We start from the raw sequence: 14,730 nt of genomic DNA on the forward strand, positions 1-14,730 counted from the left end.
ACAGAGTATTTGATATGCCATTCTCAAAAGTTTTCATTTTCAAAAATCCTCATGTAAAAGAGACTCATAAAAGACTTATATGCACAACTTTTCACACACATATATGTTTTTTTTTTTCAAAAAAGAAAAAGAATTTCTAGCGTTTAAAATGACAAAGAAATCAGGTGGTTTCAAAATCTACTATAGTACTGAACAATTCTTGGTCTAACTGAAATGTATGTAACAGTAAAGAATGAAAACGAAGCCAGGATCCCTGGGTGGCTTGGTGGTTTGGCACCTGCCTTGGGCTCAGAGCATGATCCTGGGGTCCCAGGATTGAGTCTCACATCGGGCTCCCTGCAGGGAGCCTGCTTCTCCCTCTGCCTGTGTCTCTGCCTCTCTCTCTCTCTCTCTCTCTGTTTCTCATGAATAAATAAAATCTTAAAAAAAAAAAAAGGAAAAGGAAGCATTGCTGTGAATATCTTTGGAACCATCTGCTGACTGGAAAACTAACCAACTAACCCCTGGAAAGCATATTTATTAAACGCAAGTTTTATAATGATTAGACTAAAGAGTGAAGACACACTGCCTTTTGGCCTCTTTCTTCATGTGTCAGGCCCCAACTGCAAGAGGCAAACTTAGAGGTGATTTACCTGGAAAAGTGTGTTAGCACCTTGCAGTCTGGCTGGACTCAGGGGAGCAACAGGGCTAAGAGTACTCCAGAAGTGGATGCTGGATAGCAGGGGGCTCGGCGTCAGTAAGATGGGAGTCTGCAATATGCAAAACAAAAATGATCACTAGGTGACTCGCCAGTTTTACATTTCAACCTCATAATAATATATCAATAGCCCTAAACCCAAATACTGTCCTCTTCTCCACTAAGGATCTCTGAAATTTTATCATGAGGAAAAGTTCAGAAATTATTTTTACAACCTAAGAAATATAAATGGCAAAATATTTCTAATTTGTGTTTTGTAGGGTCTTTCCCAAATAGAGAAACCAATCTGGTCAAGTGCAGAGAAAGAACTGGTAACTAACTCACAAACGCAGTTCTCCTTAGTAATGGGAGGTCTATTTAAATGTTATTGGGGTGAGGGGGAACACCTGAGTGGCTCAGCGGTTGAGCGTCTGGGCATCTGCCTTCAGCTCAGGGCACGACCCTGGAGTCCTGGCACTGAGTCCCACATCAGGCTCCCTGCACGGAGCCTGCTTTTCCCTCTGCCTGTGTCTCTGCCTCTTTGGGTCTCTCATGAATAAATAAATAAAATCTTAAAAAAAAAATGCTACAGGGAGGAGTTTACATGGCTCAGTCAGTTAAGCATCCGACTCTTGATTTCAGCTCAGGTCATGACCTCAGGGTCCTGGGATCGAGCTCCAGGCTGGACTCTGTGCTCAGCACTTTGGACTCTGCTCACTTTTTAAAAAGGGAGTACACACCTTAGGTGGCTCAGTCAGTTAAGCACCTGCCTTCAACTTGGGTCATGATCCCGGGGGGGGGGGGGGGTGGGGGAGCTGGAATCAAGCCCTGCATCCCCCACATCAGGCTCTCTGCTTGCATCAGGCTCTCTGCTTAGCAGGGAACCTGCTTCTCCCTCTCCCTGCTGCTCCCTCTGCTTTTGCTCTCTGTCAAATAAATAAATAAAATCTTAAAAAAAAAATCTTTCTCTCCCTCCCCACCCCTTCTTCCCCTCTCATAAATAAATAAATAAATAAATAAATAAATAAATAAATAAATAATAGGAGATGAGTAAGTTAAGAAATAACTAATATAACTCTACAAACTTGTTACTCAACATCACACCAGGAGGTTTTCTTAGGTTCTTGGGATTTATTGTTTTCTAGCTTTTGATGTTATCACTATTTTTTTATAAGATACCAATGAGTTTTATAAGACCAAAAAGAGAGAGAGAATAGTTGGCTTTAGGAGGAAGTTGAAAAATATTTATTTGCTTGTAGAGACAACAGATTCTTCTACGATGCTACTCCAAACCTCTCACTGATTACGCAGGGAACTGGGTCACAGCCCACTTTTCTAAGACAGACCCAGGTAACAGCATGAGAATGTGAGGTTATAAATTCTGGATGTTTTAAAAGGTGAGTCAATGCAAACATCGGTGGCACTAAAAAGAAAGAGTCAGTTACCTGTGAGAAAAGCGCTGGTGTAAGAGAAGCCGTGGGGAGAGAGGGGCTCAGTATTCCCAGTGGGCTTGGGTCACTACCGGTGATCACGAGGATGGGCGCCAGCTCTAACCCTTTGGGTTTCTTGGATCTTGAAGAATTGCTTGTTTTGTCCTTTTCCAGCAAGGCCGCATCCTGGTCTTTAGGCTCTAGTGACAAATTCTCTGGAAGCTCCATGGGCTGCGAAGCCACGGAATCAATGTCCGTGTCAACCTCGGGATTAGGACTCAGCGGCGGCGTGGGGGTCCTGGGCGGCTCCAGCACAGAGGGGGAAGCGGAGGAGATGGGGGGGGCGGCGAACGCGGCGGTGACACTGGCTGCAGAGGCCGGGGCTTCCAGGGAAGGCAGTTTGGGGGAAGCCAAAGTCTCCAATGCCTGTAGGGTTTCTTCTGAAGATGGAGAGATGCTGGGGCCGACGGACGTGGCGGCAGCAAGAGGTTCACCCGGCAGCTTTTTGGAAGGGGTCGTTACGAACCTGATGACAGACGGAGTTGGCTCCGGAGGCGGCTTCTTCTCTGCCAGCTTCTCAGCTGGACTCTCAATCTTTATGGGTTTGAAAAGCTTCTTGTTGGAGGAGTTCAAAGAGTTGAGAGTGAAGGAAGAATACAAGCCGGAGTGTATATAGTCATTACGGCTGGAGGCCCTGGCGCCGGGCTGGGGGTGCTTCTCCCGGCCCCCACTCTCGGGGTCCCTGGCGCCGCCGCCCACCTCGCCACAGCTCAGGGCTTCGCAGTCTCCCTCAGCCCGGCCCACGGTCAGGGGGTCCATTTTCAAAATCTCTGGGTACGACACAAACTTGTACACAAACTTCTGACCATTCACTTTTTTAATGATATTCTGTAGATAAACAAAACAAGCACGCTTATACCTTTTGGTAAACGTGCCGCCCACAGCTCACAAACAAGCTGACCTAATACGGGGTCTCGATTTGGCAAGGAGTTCACTTAAGAGCTTCAGAATCACCTCCATTTATCTAGCCAGACCAAACCCAGGTCCTAGCGCCCTGGAGCATAAGCTGAGAACATTTAACTGTCTCACAAGTAGCTGAAATGATGTTATGTAAGACAAATTTCAATTGCCTAACTCGCCCAATCACATTATCTGTAGTAAGTCAAAAATCACCGAATTGCGATCTCAAACAATTCCAAAGGTACCAGCCATGAGCATCCTGGGTAAGCACAAAGGAAGAGAATATTAATTCTGCTGGGGCTTCTACTTCCTCCCGGGAGTTCCAGCTGTTTCTTACTTCACACGACCCCCCCACCCCCATTCTGGAAAGCTGGTAAATGTTAAAGAAATTAAGATCTCAGCTTCTCATTCTAATTCTATCCATTTGAACCATTCCTTTCACCTCAGAGCCCAAGAACATATCCAAAATAATAAGAAATTAAACAAAAAATAAATTTGAACCAAGCAATCAAATCTGTGTACTAACAGCTATTCTTCGAAGTATTAATTTGGGGGCGCCTGGGTGGCTCAGTGGTTGAGCACCTGACTTTGGCTCAGGTCATGATCCCGAGGTCCTGGGATAGAGTCCTACACTGGGCTCCCCACAGGGAGCCTGCTTCTCCCTCTGCCTGTGTCTCTGCCTCTCTTTGTGTCTCTCATGAATGAATGAATAAAACCTTTAAAAATAAGAATAATAATAATAAAGTATTAATTTGTGTTCTCTGGGTTAGCCTCAAAAGTAAAAATTAAGTAAAGCTAAAAAAACAAGCATACATGTGACAATTTTTAAATTATGATAGACACAAGAATGTTTATTTTATCCTCAACAATCTCAAATTTTCTTTTCCTTATTCCAACACTATACTCACTTTTTCTTTAAAGACAACAGCAATTAGGAATTATAAAATAGGATGAGGAGTGGGATTGCAGAAATAGAGCTGGAACAATTTACATGTTTCATCCTAATTCCAAACTGCTGAAGTTATAAAATAAACTAGATCAGAATAAACCAGGACAGTGATCATTTTGCAATGTATACAAATCTCAAATCATTATGCTGTACACCTGAAACTAATATAATGTTATATGTCAACTATGCCTCAATTAAAAAAGGCTTAAAAATAAACCGGAACATTAGTATGTCATAACCTCAACAGAAGAGAGAATTCTGGTTTTGTGGTGGATGTGAATTACCTTTACATAATAGTATCTGAGGGCTCGGCTGAGTTTGTCGTAATTCATATTAGGCTTGTTCTTCCGAATCCCCCAGAGACGAGCCACCTCTTCTGCCTGCAAAAGCTTGAACTCCCCATCGTTAGAGGTCCAGCTGATCATGTGCTTGTTCTGAGGCTCCTGCAGGAGCTGAAGGAGGAACTGCCACAGGGTGATAGCACTGTCCATAGCAATGAGCTGAAAGAGGCACACAGATAAGACACACAATAGTATTAACAGCCAGCACTTATGGAACACCACATGCCAGGCACTGTACTCCAAACAGTATTACTTCTTTTCATTCCCAGACAATCCTACAAAATAGGTAACTGTTGCAGCCTCATTTTGCATTTGAAAAAACTGATCAGAAAAGAGGTAAGCCACTTGTCTGAGGCTGAGCAAGTAAATGGTGGGGCTGACATTTAAACCCAGGCAATCTGGACCCAGAGTCCAAATCCTTAGGCAATTCCAGTGCTTAAGAAAAGTCTTGTGGGGAGATAAAGTTAGTTCCATAAGTCACAGGAGCAGTCTGATGATTGCCGATCACCAGAGTACCACTGCTACTGAGTTTTATCTGAAAAGCTCGTTGTCCTGTCCCCTGAGATCACCATGTGTGTGTCTCATGGTGGCCCGAAGATATAGGGAATAATTTACTTCTGCTCCACTGGCATTTCTCCTCCGAATAGTTTCCGTTCTCATAAATTAATTTACATTTAAATTGGCAGCACTGAAAATTCAGTAAAATGCTCCCTGATTTAATTTACAAGTTCTGTCACCCTTCTGCCCACAGGGATTCCATCTGCCTAGTACATTTTTTTTTTTTTTTTAAGGAGGCTCCTCTGCCCAATGTGGGGCTTGAACTCAGGACACTGAGATCAATAGTCGCATGCTCTACCAACTGAGCCAAGCCAGGTGCCCCTACAGATCCTCCTTTATTTGATGAGTTGCCTTTGATTATCAAGACATGAAATGGAAAAATCATTCAATATCTCAGGTTTTAGGCTCTCCCTGTTTAGGCCAGAGTTTCTCAGTTTTGGCTCTATTGATATTTTGGGCCAGAAAATTCTTGGTTCTTGGAAGCTGTCCCGTGTATTTTACTTGCTTTGACCCACCAGATGCCAGTAGCACCTCCTGTCCCATTGTGACACTCAAACACGTCTCTAGACATTGTCAAATGTTCTGGGAGACAAAATCATCCCAATTGATAACCACTGGTTTAGGGAACAGGGTAGCAAAGAAATGCTCTCACAAAGTTATTTTCCTCATAAAATTTCAAAACCATACCCCATTTATTAGGAAGAATTATTTAGGGCAAAAACTCTGGCCAAACATATATATAAACATCCTAAGAAGCCTATAAATGAACCAAACACACACACAAGAGCAAAAAACCTTCCTTTTCTTATCTAGGAATGAGATCTCAATGGACCAGAATAGGACTTGTAAACAAATTAAATCAATTCCATTAAAAATACTATAAAAATAGGTAAGTTGGGCTACATCAAAATTTTAAACTTTTCTGTTGTAATAATATCATTAAGTGAGAAGCAATATTTAGAATGGGAGAAAATATTTTTTTTTAACACAACATTTTATTTATTCATGAGAGACACACACACACACACACAGAGAGAGAGAGAGAGAGAGAGGCAGAGAGGCAGAGAGGCAGAGAGGCAGAGAGGCAGAGAGACAGCCAGAGGGAGAATCAGGCTCCATGCAGGGAGTCCAACGTGGGACTAGATCCCAGGTCTCCAGGATCACGCCCTGGGCCGAAGGCAGGCACTAAACCTTTGAGCCACCCCGGCTACCCGAGAAAATATTTTCAAATATGGGACTGGTATCAGAAATACATGAAGGAATTTTTTTAAAGATTTATTTATTGGGACGCCTGGGTAGCTCAGCAGTTAAGTGTCTGCCTTCTGCTCAGGACATGATCCAGGTCATGATCCAGGTGGAGATATTGATTCCTGCATTGGGCTTCCTGCAGGGAGCCTGCTTCTCTATCTATGTCTCTGTCTGTCTCTCTCTGGGTCTCTTGTGAATGAATAAATAAATAAAATCTTAAAAAAAAATAGATTTATTTATTTGAGGGGGGGGGGTGAGCCAGGGGAGGGGAAGAGGAAGAAAAATCTTCAAGCAGACTCCCCACTGCATGCAGAGCCCCACACAGGACTCAATCCCAGGACCCTGAGATCATAACCTGAGCCGAAATAAAGAGTTGGACACACTCAACTGACTGAGTCACCCAGGTGCCCCAAGAATTCTTATAATTAGGGATACCTGGCTGGCTCAGTCAGTGGAGCATGCAACTCTTGATCTTAGGGTTATGAGTTCAAGCCCCATGATGGTGTAGAGATTCCTTAAAAATAAAATCTTAAAAATAATTCTTATAATTAGAAAATAGGAAAAGAATGTACAAAGACATTTCTTCAAAGAAGATACACAAACTGACAATAAGCTCATGAAAAGATACTCAGCATTAATTAGGGAACTAAAGAGTAAAACCATGTAAAATAGCACTTCACGCTTACTAGGATGGCTATAAACAAAAAGACAGACAGTAGCAACAAGCGTTGGTTAGGATGTAAAGAAAATGAATCCCTCATGCATTGTTGGTGGGAATATAAAATGGTATAGCCACTTTGGAAAACAGTGTGACAGTTCCTCAAAAAGCTAACCAGCATATGAGTTACCATATGAGCCAGCAATTCTACTCCTAGGTATATACCCAAAAGCATTGAAAATACATGTCTACATAGACACCTGTACAGAAACGTCACAGAAGCATTATTCCATAGTAATATTCAAAAAGTAGAAACTAAATGTCCACCAACCGATGAATGGACAAGCAAAATATGGTATAACTACACAGAATATTATTCAGCCAGAAATAGGACTAAAATACTGGTACACGCTACACCATGGACAGACCTCAACAACTTTAAGTGAGGGGATCGCTGGGGCTCAGCAGTTTAGCGTCTGCCTTCGGCCCAGGGCCTGATCCTGGATTCCCTGGATTGAGTCCCGCATCGGGCTCCCTGCACTGAGCCTGCTTCTCCCTCTGCCTGTGTCTCTGCCTCTCTCTCTCTCTGTCTCTCATGAATAAATAAGTAAAATCTTAGGAAAAAAAAATTAAGTGAAAAATGCCAGCCACAAAAGACCACATATTGTACTTGTTTACATGAAATGTCCAGAACAGACAAATGTATTAGACACATTAGATCAGTGGTTGCTAGGGGCTGGGTAGAGAGAAGAATGGGGAGTGAATGCTTATGGGGTGATGTATATATTCTAAACTTAACATTGCTGTGGTGGAGGGGCGCCTGAGTGGCTCAGTAGGTTAAGTGTCTGCTTTTGGCTCAGGTCATGATCCCAGGATTCTGGGATTGAGCTCCATGTTGTGCTGCCTGCTCAACGGAGAGTCTGCTTCGCCCTTTCTCTCTCCCTCTGTCTCTCCCCCTGCTCCTGCTCACTCTCTCTCAAATAAATAAAATTAAAAAAAAAAAAAAAGACTGTGATGGTGGCCAGACAACTCTTTGAATATACTAAAACCACTGTATTGTACAACGTAAGTAGATGACTTTTATCATTAAAAACAAACTAACAGGCAGCCAGGGTGGCTTAGCGGTTTAGCGCCGCCTGAAGCCCAGGGTGCGATCCTGGAGACCTGGGATCGAGTCCTGCATCAGGCTCCCTGCATGGAGCCTGCGTCTCCCTCTGCCTGTGCCTCTCTCTCTGTGTGTCTGTCATGAGTGAATAAATAACATATTTAAAATAAATAAATAAATAAGCCAAGTCTCTTTCATCACAGTCATGTACTCCTTTCACCAGAACCACTCCCTAGGTGGATAACTGCAATCACATTACCAGCTGGTTGCAAAAAAAGTATTACAATTAGATACTAAGTGATAATGGCCTACAAATAAGGTGTTACTTTAAACATAACAGTGCCCACTAATCTTTCCCACAGCCTCACTTAAACTGAGTTAAAAGAATAGTTTTAGGGGTTACCTGGCTGACTCAGTAGCTAGCTACCTGTGACTCTTGGTCTTGGGATTGTGAGTTCAAGCCCCACATTGAGCACAGGGTTTACTTAAATAAAAAGAGTAGTTTTATGTTATGATCCATCAAGTATGGGAAGGGATCCATTTATCTCAATTTACCAGAGACCTTGTCTTCTAATGATGTCTGTTCATGCCTAGTTCCTTTTCATTACATATATTTTCCATCTAAATGATTATTCTTTTTTGGTCTAAACATGTCAAAACTACTCCCTAGTAAATTTTAGCTTAACCGAAGAAGTGTCTCCCTGTGTCCAGACATCATCTTCATATCAAGAATGCATGGGGGGGGGGGGGGGGGGCGCACCTGGGTGGCTTATTGGTTAAGTGTCCAACTCTTGATCTCAGAATCCTGAGTTCAAGCGCCAAATTGGGCTTCATGCAGGGTATGGAGCCTACTTAAAAAAAAAAAAAAAAACTTACAGAGATCAGGGTATCAGTGTGTGTAAGAGAGAGAGAGGGAAAAAGAAAAAAGGGGAAACCAAGAGGTTGGGGAGAGAGAGACGGAGGGGAAAAGAGAAAGGACAAAGAACTGAAATCTCAAAACGACCACAAATGTGGTACCCGTAATTCCATTTCTTTTTGGGAAAAATTCCCAAACGTAATCCTAGGGTCTTAATACCTATCATGTAGGTAATGCTTGAGTCCCACAGGTTTATAATGGCTAAGGTATACATGTGAAGACAGAAACACGCATCAACATCTCCACAACGAGCACACAAGTGCCACACTGGGCAAAGGGGAGGGTCCCCAAAGAATGTGTGCTCCCATAGGGGTTCAGATTTCACCTTTCAGCTTCTATTTTCCCTTCTGGTTATTAGGGGAGCCTATGGAGTCAAATGCTGGTGAGCTGCTGCCGATACTTCAGGGCAAAACCTAACTGTTGTGGAAAATACTGATGCTTTTTTTGTACTTTACAGTGCCGCTGGGATAGAAGGTTGTTTAGAATCAAAGGGCATTGTGGTTTTGGAATGAAGCACTGGAAAAGAATGTTCTTTTGCAAAAAAAAACAAAAAAAAAAACACACTTCACAGAAAGATATAAAGTGGACATCTTCAATGGGTAGTATAAAGGAATATTTTATTCATTCAATTTTGATATCAGGCCATACTCTGAAAAGTTGGTGAATCTCTGGATATACAGTCAGGTTGAATCTCTTCCTTTCAGTTCCTAAAAGTGTGCTATTAATACAAAATTCAATTATTTCCTCAGGCATAAAAGATAATTAAAGAATAAATTCCAGAAAACAGCTATTAAAAAGATGAATCAAAAATCACAAAAACTTTTATTTTAGCTACTTATTAATAAAAACCTTTACTTTCCTTCACAGAAAAACTCAAGTTTTCTAAAAGTATGCTTTTAGAAGAACTTTTCAGAAGTGTAATGAGGGAAATACTTAACTGTTGCAAACATAAGAATGTGATTGAAGAGTTAAATGTTGAAAACATAACTGATTCTACTTTAATCCTTCAAAGGTAGATCAGTCACAGAGGTAAACTGAAAGAAAGTATGTTGAAATAAGCTATTAGGGAAAGGAAGTCTCTAGTAAATGAAACTTTTTCCACCCTAAACATGTTTATAACACACATAGTCCAGTTGCTGTGGTGACCCACAGCCCAACTATTTTTCAGAAACAGCAGCTAAGACCAAAATACTGTCTCCAAATTCAGTGTGCTGCTTCAATAATACAAAACCAAATTATGTATCAAGACTAGTTTTTAATTAAAACCATCTTTGTTTTCGGGGCACCTGGGTGGCTCAGTGGAGGAGCCTCTGCATTCAGCCCAGGGCATGACCCCAGGGTCCTGGGATGGAGTCCTGAATCAGGTTCCCTGCAGGGAGCCTGCTTCTCCCTCTGCCTGTGTCTCTGCCTGTGTCTCTACCTCTCCCTCTGTGTCTCTCGTGAATAAAATCTTTTAAAAATAAAAACAATAAAATCATCAACGTTCTCAAAAAGCAACCAGGAGTCTCTTAACTGTACAGTGCCCTACATTAAGAAAATACTGAAAGTATAGCTACATTGCAGGAAAACTTGAAGACAACATTTCCCTAAGAGTGTAACAGATTTCACTTATGCAGGTTTTTAAAAAAAATTTTATTTATTTATTTAACAGAAAGAGCGTCAGAGAGCACAACTGGGGCGGGGGGGGGGGGGGAGCAGCAGAGGGAGAGAGAGAAGCAGGCTTCCCGCTGAGCAGGGAGCCCGAGATCGTGCTCCGTCCCAGGACCCTGGGATCGTGAACTGAGCCATCCAGGTGCCCTCACTTTAGCATCTTAATGTTCATATAAAATCAAAGAGAAGGGAATTCCTGACGGGGAGGTGGTGGGGTGGTGGGAGCGGGGGCTGAATCATACATTTCAATGAAAACCTCACTAACGGTCCTAACTATGAAAGCACCAAGTTTCCGCACAGTGGGGTGGTGGCTGGGAGCCGGCAGAGGGGAAGAGAGGACCCGATCCACCGGCGTGACGTGCAAGCGACTCCAGTCTTCACGGGAATCCCTACACTTCACATAGCAACAGCCTGGGAAAAAGCCAACTGTGTATTTTCCGACTACTTCAGCCAATCAACAACACCCCGTATCTCCTGCCGAGGCCAGCTACGATGCCGCCCCCTAAAGAGGCTTCCAATCGAGCCTCCAGGAACCCAGAAGCGACCAGCCTCGCCGCAGCTGTGCAATAAGCCAAAAGTCGGGGGGGGGGGGGGGGGCTCGCGGGAGAGGAGTAGAACAAGAAATGAAACTCGACACCGGATGAACAGCGAGCGTGGGGAGCGGAAGAAACTCGGTGACCGTGTGCCCCGCGCAGATCAAAGTCCGGGGAAGAGCCGCAACCTCCTGCGGCCTCGGTTAGCACCGAGTTACCGTACTTTCGTTTTCCAACTTCCTGTCACTACAAAGAATCAGAATTCGTCCCCCCCGCCGAGCCCAAAAGCCCCTGCCCCCCCGTGCCCCTCCGGACGTCGCGGGGCGTAACGAGGGGCGAGGCCGGGCCCGCGCGCTCGGCCGTCCACCTGCGCGCCGCGGAGCCGGGGGGGGGGGGGGGGGGGGGGCGGGTCCCCGGGGAGCGCGCCCGCCCCGCCCCCGCCCCGCCCCCGCCGCCACGCTCACTTCCTGTTGTGCCGCCTGCTCCCCCCACCCGGCCCGGCCCCAGGCCCCCAGCTCCTCGCGGCGGGGGCGGCGGCCGCGAGAGTCCGCGGGGACGCGGGGTGCACAGGCGCGCGAGGCCGGCCGCTCACCGAGGCCGCGCGCGGGGCTCCCTCTGGGTCTCCGCCTCGAGCGCGATGCTTCTCTCCGCCCGCCGCCTCCTCACGCTGGGACCTCGAGGGCGGCGCGGCGGCCGCTGCGACCCCCGCGGCGGAGCCGGAGAAGGCGGCGGCGGCCAAGCCGAGCCCGCCGGGTGCCCGCAGCCGCCCGCATCGCCAGCCGCCGCCGCGCCCGCCGCGGCTCCTCGCGCCCCGCCCTCCCCGCCCCCGCACGCGGCGGCGGCGGCGGCGGCAGCGGCGGCGCGGGTCTTAGGGCCGCTACCCGCCGGGCGCGCGCTCGGGGCGTTCCTCGCCGGGCCCGGCCTGCCAGTCGCTCCGCGGCCGCCGCCACTCTCAAACCCCCCGGCTACGTCGGGGCCCCTCCCGGCGGCGCAGCCGCCACGCGTCACTTCCGGGGGCGGGGCGTGGCCGCGAGTCGGGGCCTCCCGGGGCGGGCGTGGGCGCGGCGGTGCCCCTGCTGCTCTGCGCTCGGCCGCGGCCCCAGCGCCCAGGCTGCCGTCCGCGGGGCGGGGGCCCGGGAACCGCCTCCGTCGGCGCTAAGTCGTCGCCCGAGGGCTTCTCTGTCCTGGGCCGCCAGTCCCGGCTTTTCCGCGGCCGAGTGGCCGAAGCCGTTGGTTCCTCCGCAGCTTGCTCATCCAAGTGCCGGCTCCCAGGACGCAACGAACACCCCCGCCCCCCCCCCCCCCATGAATATTGTTAAATCGTCCCTGTAGCGCCCTGGCCCGGGGACTGGCGGGTGGAATCAGACCTGGCATCCGGCCGCGGCTCTGCGCCTCACCGTCTTGGAGACCTCAGCTTTCTTGACTTCCCAAAAGTTTCATCATCTGTAAAACGGAGAAAAGCCGGTGTCTTAGAGTTGCGATGACAGAGCGGATCGGGTGCCTAAGTCACGCAGCAGAGTTTCCAGCACACACAGTCTCTCTAAACGGGATTCCTAAGGAAGCAGGCACACGTGGTACCGAGGACTGTTGGGGGAGTTGAGCAGCAGAGGGATGCCCGGCCGGGAACGGGAGCGCTGAGCGACGCCTCCAAGAACTAGGGCCAGTGCGAGTCACCCGTACTTGGGCCATTTACTCCCTGTAAGACCCGCAGTGGGTCGCTGCACCTCTCTGCACCTCAGTGCCTCGTGTAAAGGGAAGGTGACCATGTTCAGCGTCGCCGGAATGAGATAAGGCCCGCAACGTACTTCGGGCGCTTCCTGACACCCAGTAAGTGGTGACGTCATCGCTTTTGCCTCCGCCACACCCCCACCACTGAATTCAAGGTGAAATTAATTGAACTCACTGACTGGAGCGTGATCCTCTTTTCCTTGCGTGGGCTTTTGGAAGAGAATCGGCGCTTGGGTTTATTTCCAACCCTCCTGCCCGCTAATACAGAGTAATTGTAACACAGAGGTAAAAGCGGCCCCACCGAAAGGTGTTAACCTTCTTAAAAATAACTTTGCCAGAGGATGTAAACATACTTTCGTTAAGAGGAAACATGCAATATCTGCAAAACACTAGCACTCTTGGCCTCTGGTGTGAAATGTTTCCTCGCAACAGTTTCCATTTCAGAGACAGGAAAAAATAAGAATTAAGGTAGGCTGTTTAAGATGCACCCTTGGAAACATTTGTTTATAGAAATATTTCAGTTTAAGCCTTAGACCAGACACAGGTAAGGGTTGTGGAGCTCTGCTAGACTGCCCGGCTCTGCCCAAACTGGCAGGAAACCTCTGATGCGGCCCTGGGTCTATGGCTGCATCACCACTGCTTTAGAGGAGTTGACAGTCTTGTCGATTGCAGTTTATTTTTGGAAAAGAGCCTACTTTGGGAGTTCTTAAATTAGTCATAGCGAGCCTCTGTTTTTAAATTGACTTTAAGAAAAAAAAACGGTACATGTTGACAGCAGAGACACTAAAAGGAAAGTCAGTTTCAGATTAGTGAACTGGGGAAAAAAGTTTATTAGTGTGCCTGGTTTTCCCACTCAAGATTCTAAAAATATAGAATCTCTCTCCACCGTTCATCACACAACAGATGGTGGTTTTTGCAACCGCCATGGTGGCTATGTTGCTTTTTTGTTACCTTGTTTGGTCACTTTCTTACTTGATAGATTTCGAATCCTAGTCTTAGCTACTCAGGGCTATCTCAAATAAAATTTGCAGATTTTATCTAAGTTTAATATATGTTTTTCTGCCTGACCTGCTCTCGATTGTGTTTTTCAACCATTTTGGTTATCCCAACCCTGCCACCCTTATTCCCCTAATGTAATTACATTTCCTTTTTTTTTTTTTTTTAAGATTTATTTATTTATTTATGATAGGCATAGAGAGAAAGAGAGGCAGAGATTCAGGAGGAGGGAGAAGCAGGCTCCATGCCGGGAGCCCGACGCGGGACTCCATCCTGGGACTCCAGGATCGCGCCCTGGGCCAAAGGCAGGCGCCAAACCGCTGAGCCACCCAGGGATCCCCTCCTTTTTTTTTTTTTTTTTAAGATTTTATTTATTCATAAGAGATAGAGAGAGGCAGAGACACAGGCAGAGGGAGAAGCAGGCTCCCTGCAGCCTGATGTGGGACTCGATCCCAGGGGGATCACGCCCTGAGCCAAAGGCAGATGCTCAACCCCTGAGCCACCCAGGCGCCCCTGTAATTACATTTCCTAACCCAGTAACACCTAGTTATGATTATTTCTTCTTGAAGCAACTTCCCCTTGCCTCTCTTCAATGTTGCTGCCTCATCATTACCCCAAATTTGTGTCCCTTTTTCCTAAAGAAATATTTCATAGGTTCTGAGCAAGCGTGGAACCATCCATCAGCTGTTCTGTCTTCCAGGCAGTATCTTACAGCACATGAAGTAAAGAAGAAATAACTAAGTTGCAGGAAACATCAACAGCCCCAGATCAGGACAGATGAGAAGCAGACTGCAGCATGTCTGACATGAAGGAATAAAACTCGGAGATTTCTGAATTCTAGCCTCTCAATTTCCCTAAACTCCAAGCTTGATCCTCCTGGGAAAATCCTTTCGATTTATCTCTTCTGGGCCTCACTTTTAATATCTTTAAAAATAAAAGCTATTCATACCTTTCACTTGTAGTCTGTGGTGGATGGAGGAAA

At 46.5% G+C, this 14,730-nt stretch overlaps 1 protein-coding gene and 1 long non-coding RNA gene across 5 annotated transcripts in view; one reads left to right on the forward strand and one right to left on the reverse strand.

The window, feature by feature from the left end:
- ELK4 (ETS transcription factor ELK4) overlaps positions 1-14,730 on the reverse strand; it is a 28,941-nt gene that overhangs the window by 9,573 nt on the left and 4,638 nt on the right. Inside the window, exons 1-5 of one of the 4 annotated variants that reach the window (XM_025991383.2) lie at positions 12,603-12,880; positions 12,392-12,467; positions 4,300-4,515; positions 2,122-2,994; positions 633-749 (exon numbers count right to left, since the gene is read on the reverse strand). In XM_025991383.2, the coding sequence (XP_025847168.1) occupies positions 633-749; positions 2,122-2,994; positions 4,300-4,506 (1,197 nt within the window). In that variant the 5' untranslated portion in view covers positions 4,507-4,515; positions 12,392-12,467; positions 12,603-12,880. Of the gene's footprint in view, positions 1-632; positions 750-2,121; positions 2,995-4,299; positions 4,516-11,616; positions 12,468-12,602; positions 12,881-14,730 lie in introns of those variants that run through there. The other 3 variants (XM_072759438.1, XM_072759440.1, XM_072759439.1) reach the window with 3 other exon arrangements.
- LOC112914376 (uncharacterized) lies at positions 12,891-14,703 on the forward strand. Its single transcript, XR_012001773.1, has 2 exons — positions 12,891-13,220; positions 14,449-14,703. It is a non-coding gene; the product is annotated as an uncharacterized lncRNA (long non-coding RNA).

This window comes from Vulpes vulpes, chromosome 5 (genome assembly GCF_048418805.1).
Source record: "Vulpes vulpes isolate BD-2025 chromosome 5, VulVul3, whole genome shotgun sequence".
In the NCBI taxonomy this organism is placed as follows: Eukaryota; Metazoa; Chordata; class Mammalia; order Carnivora; family Canidae; genus Vulpes; species Vulpes vulpes.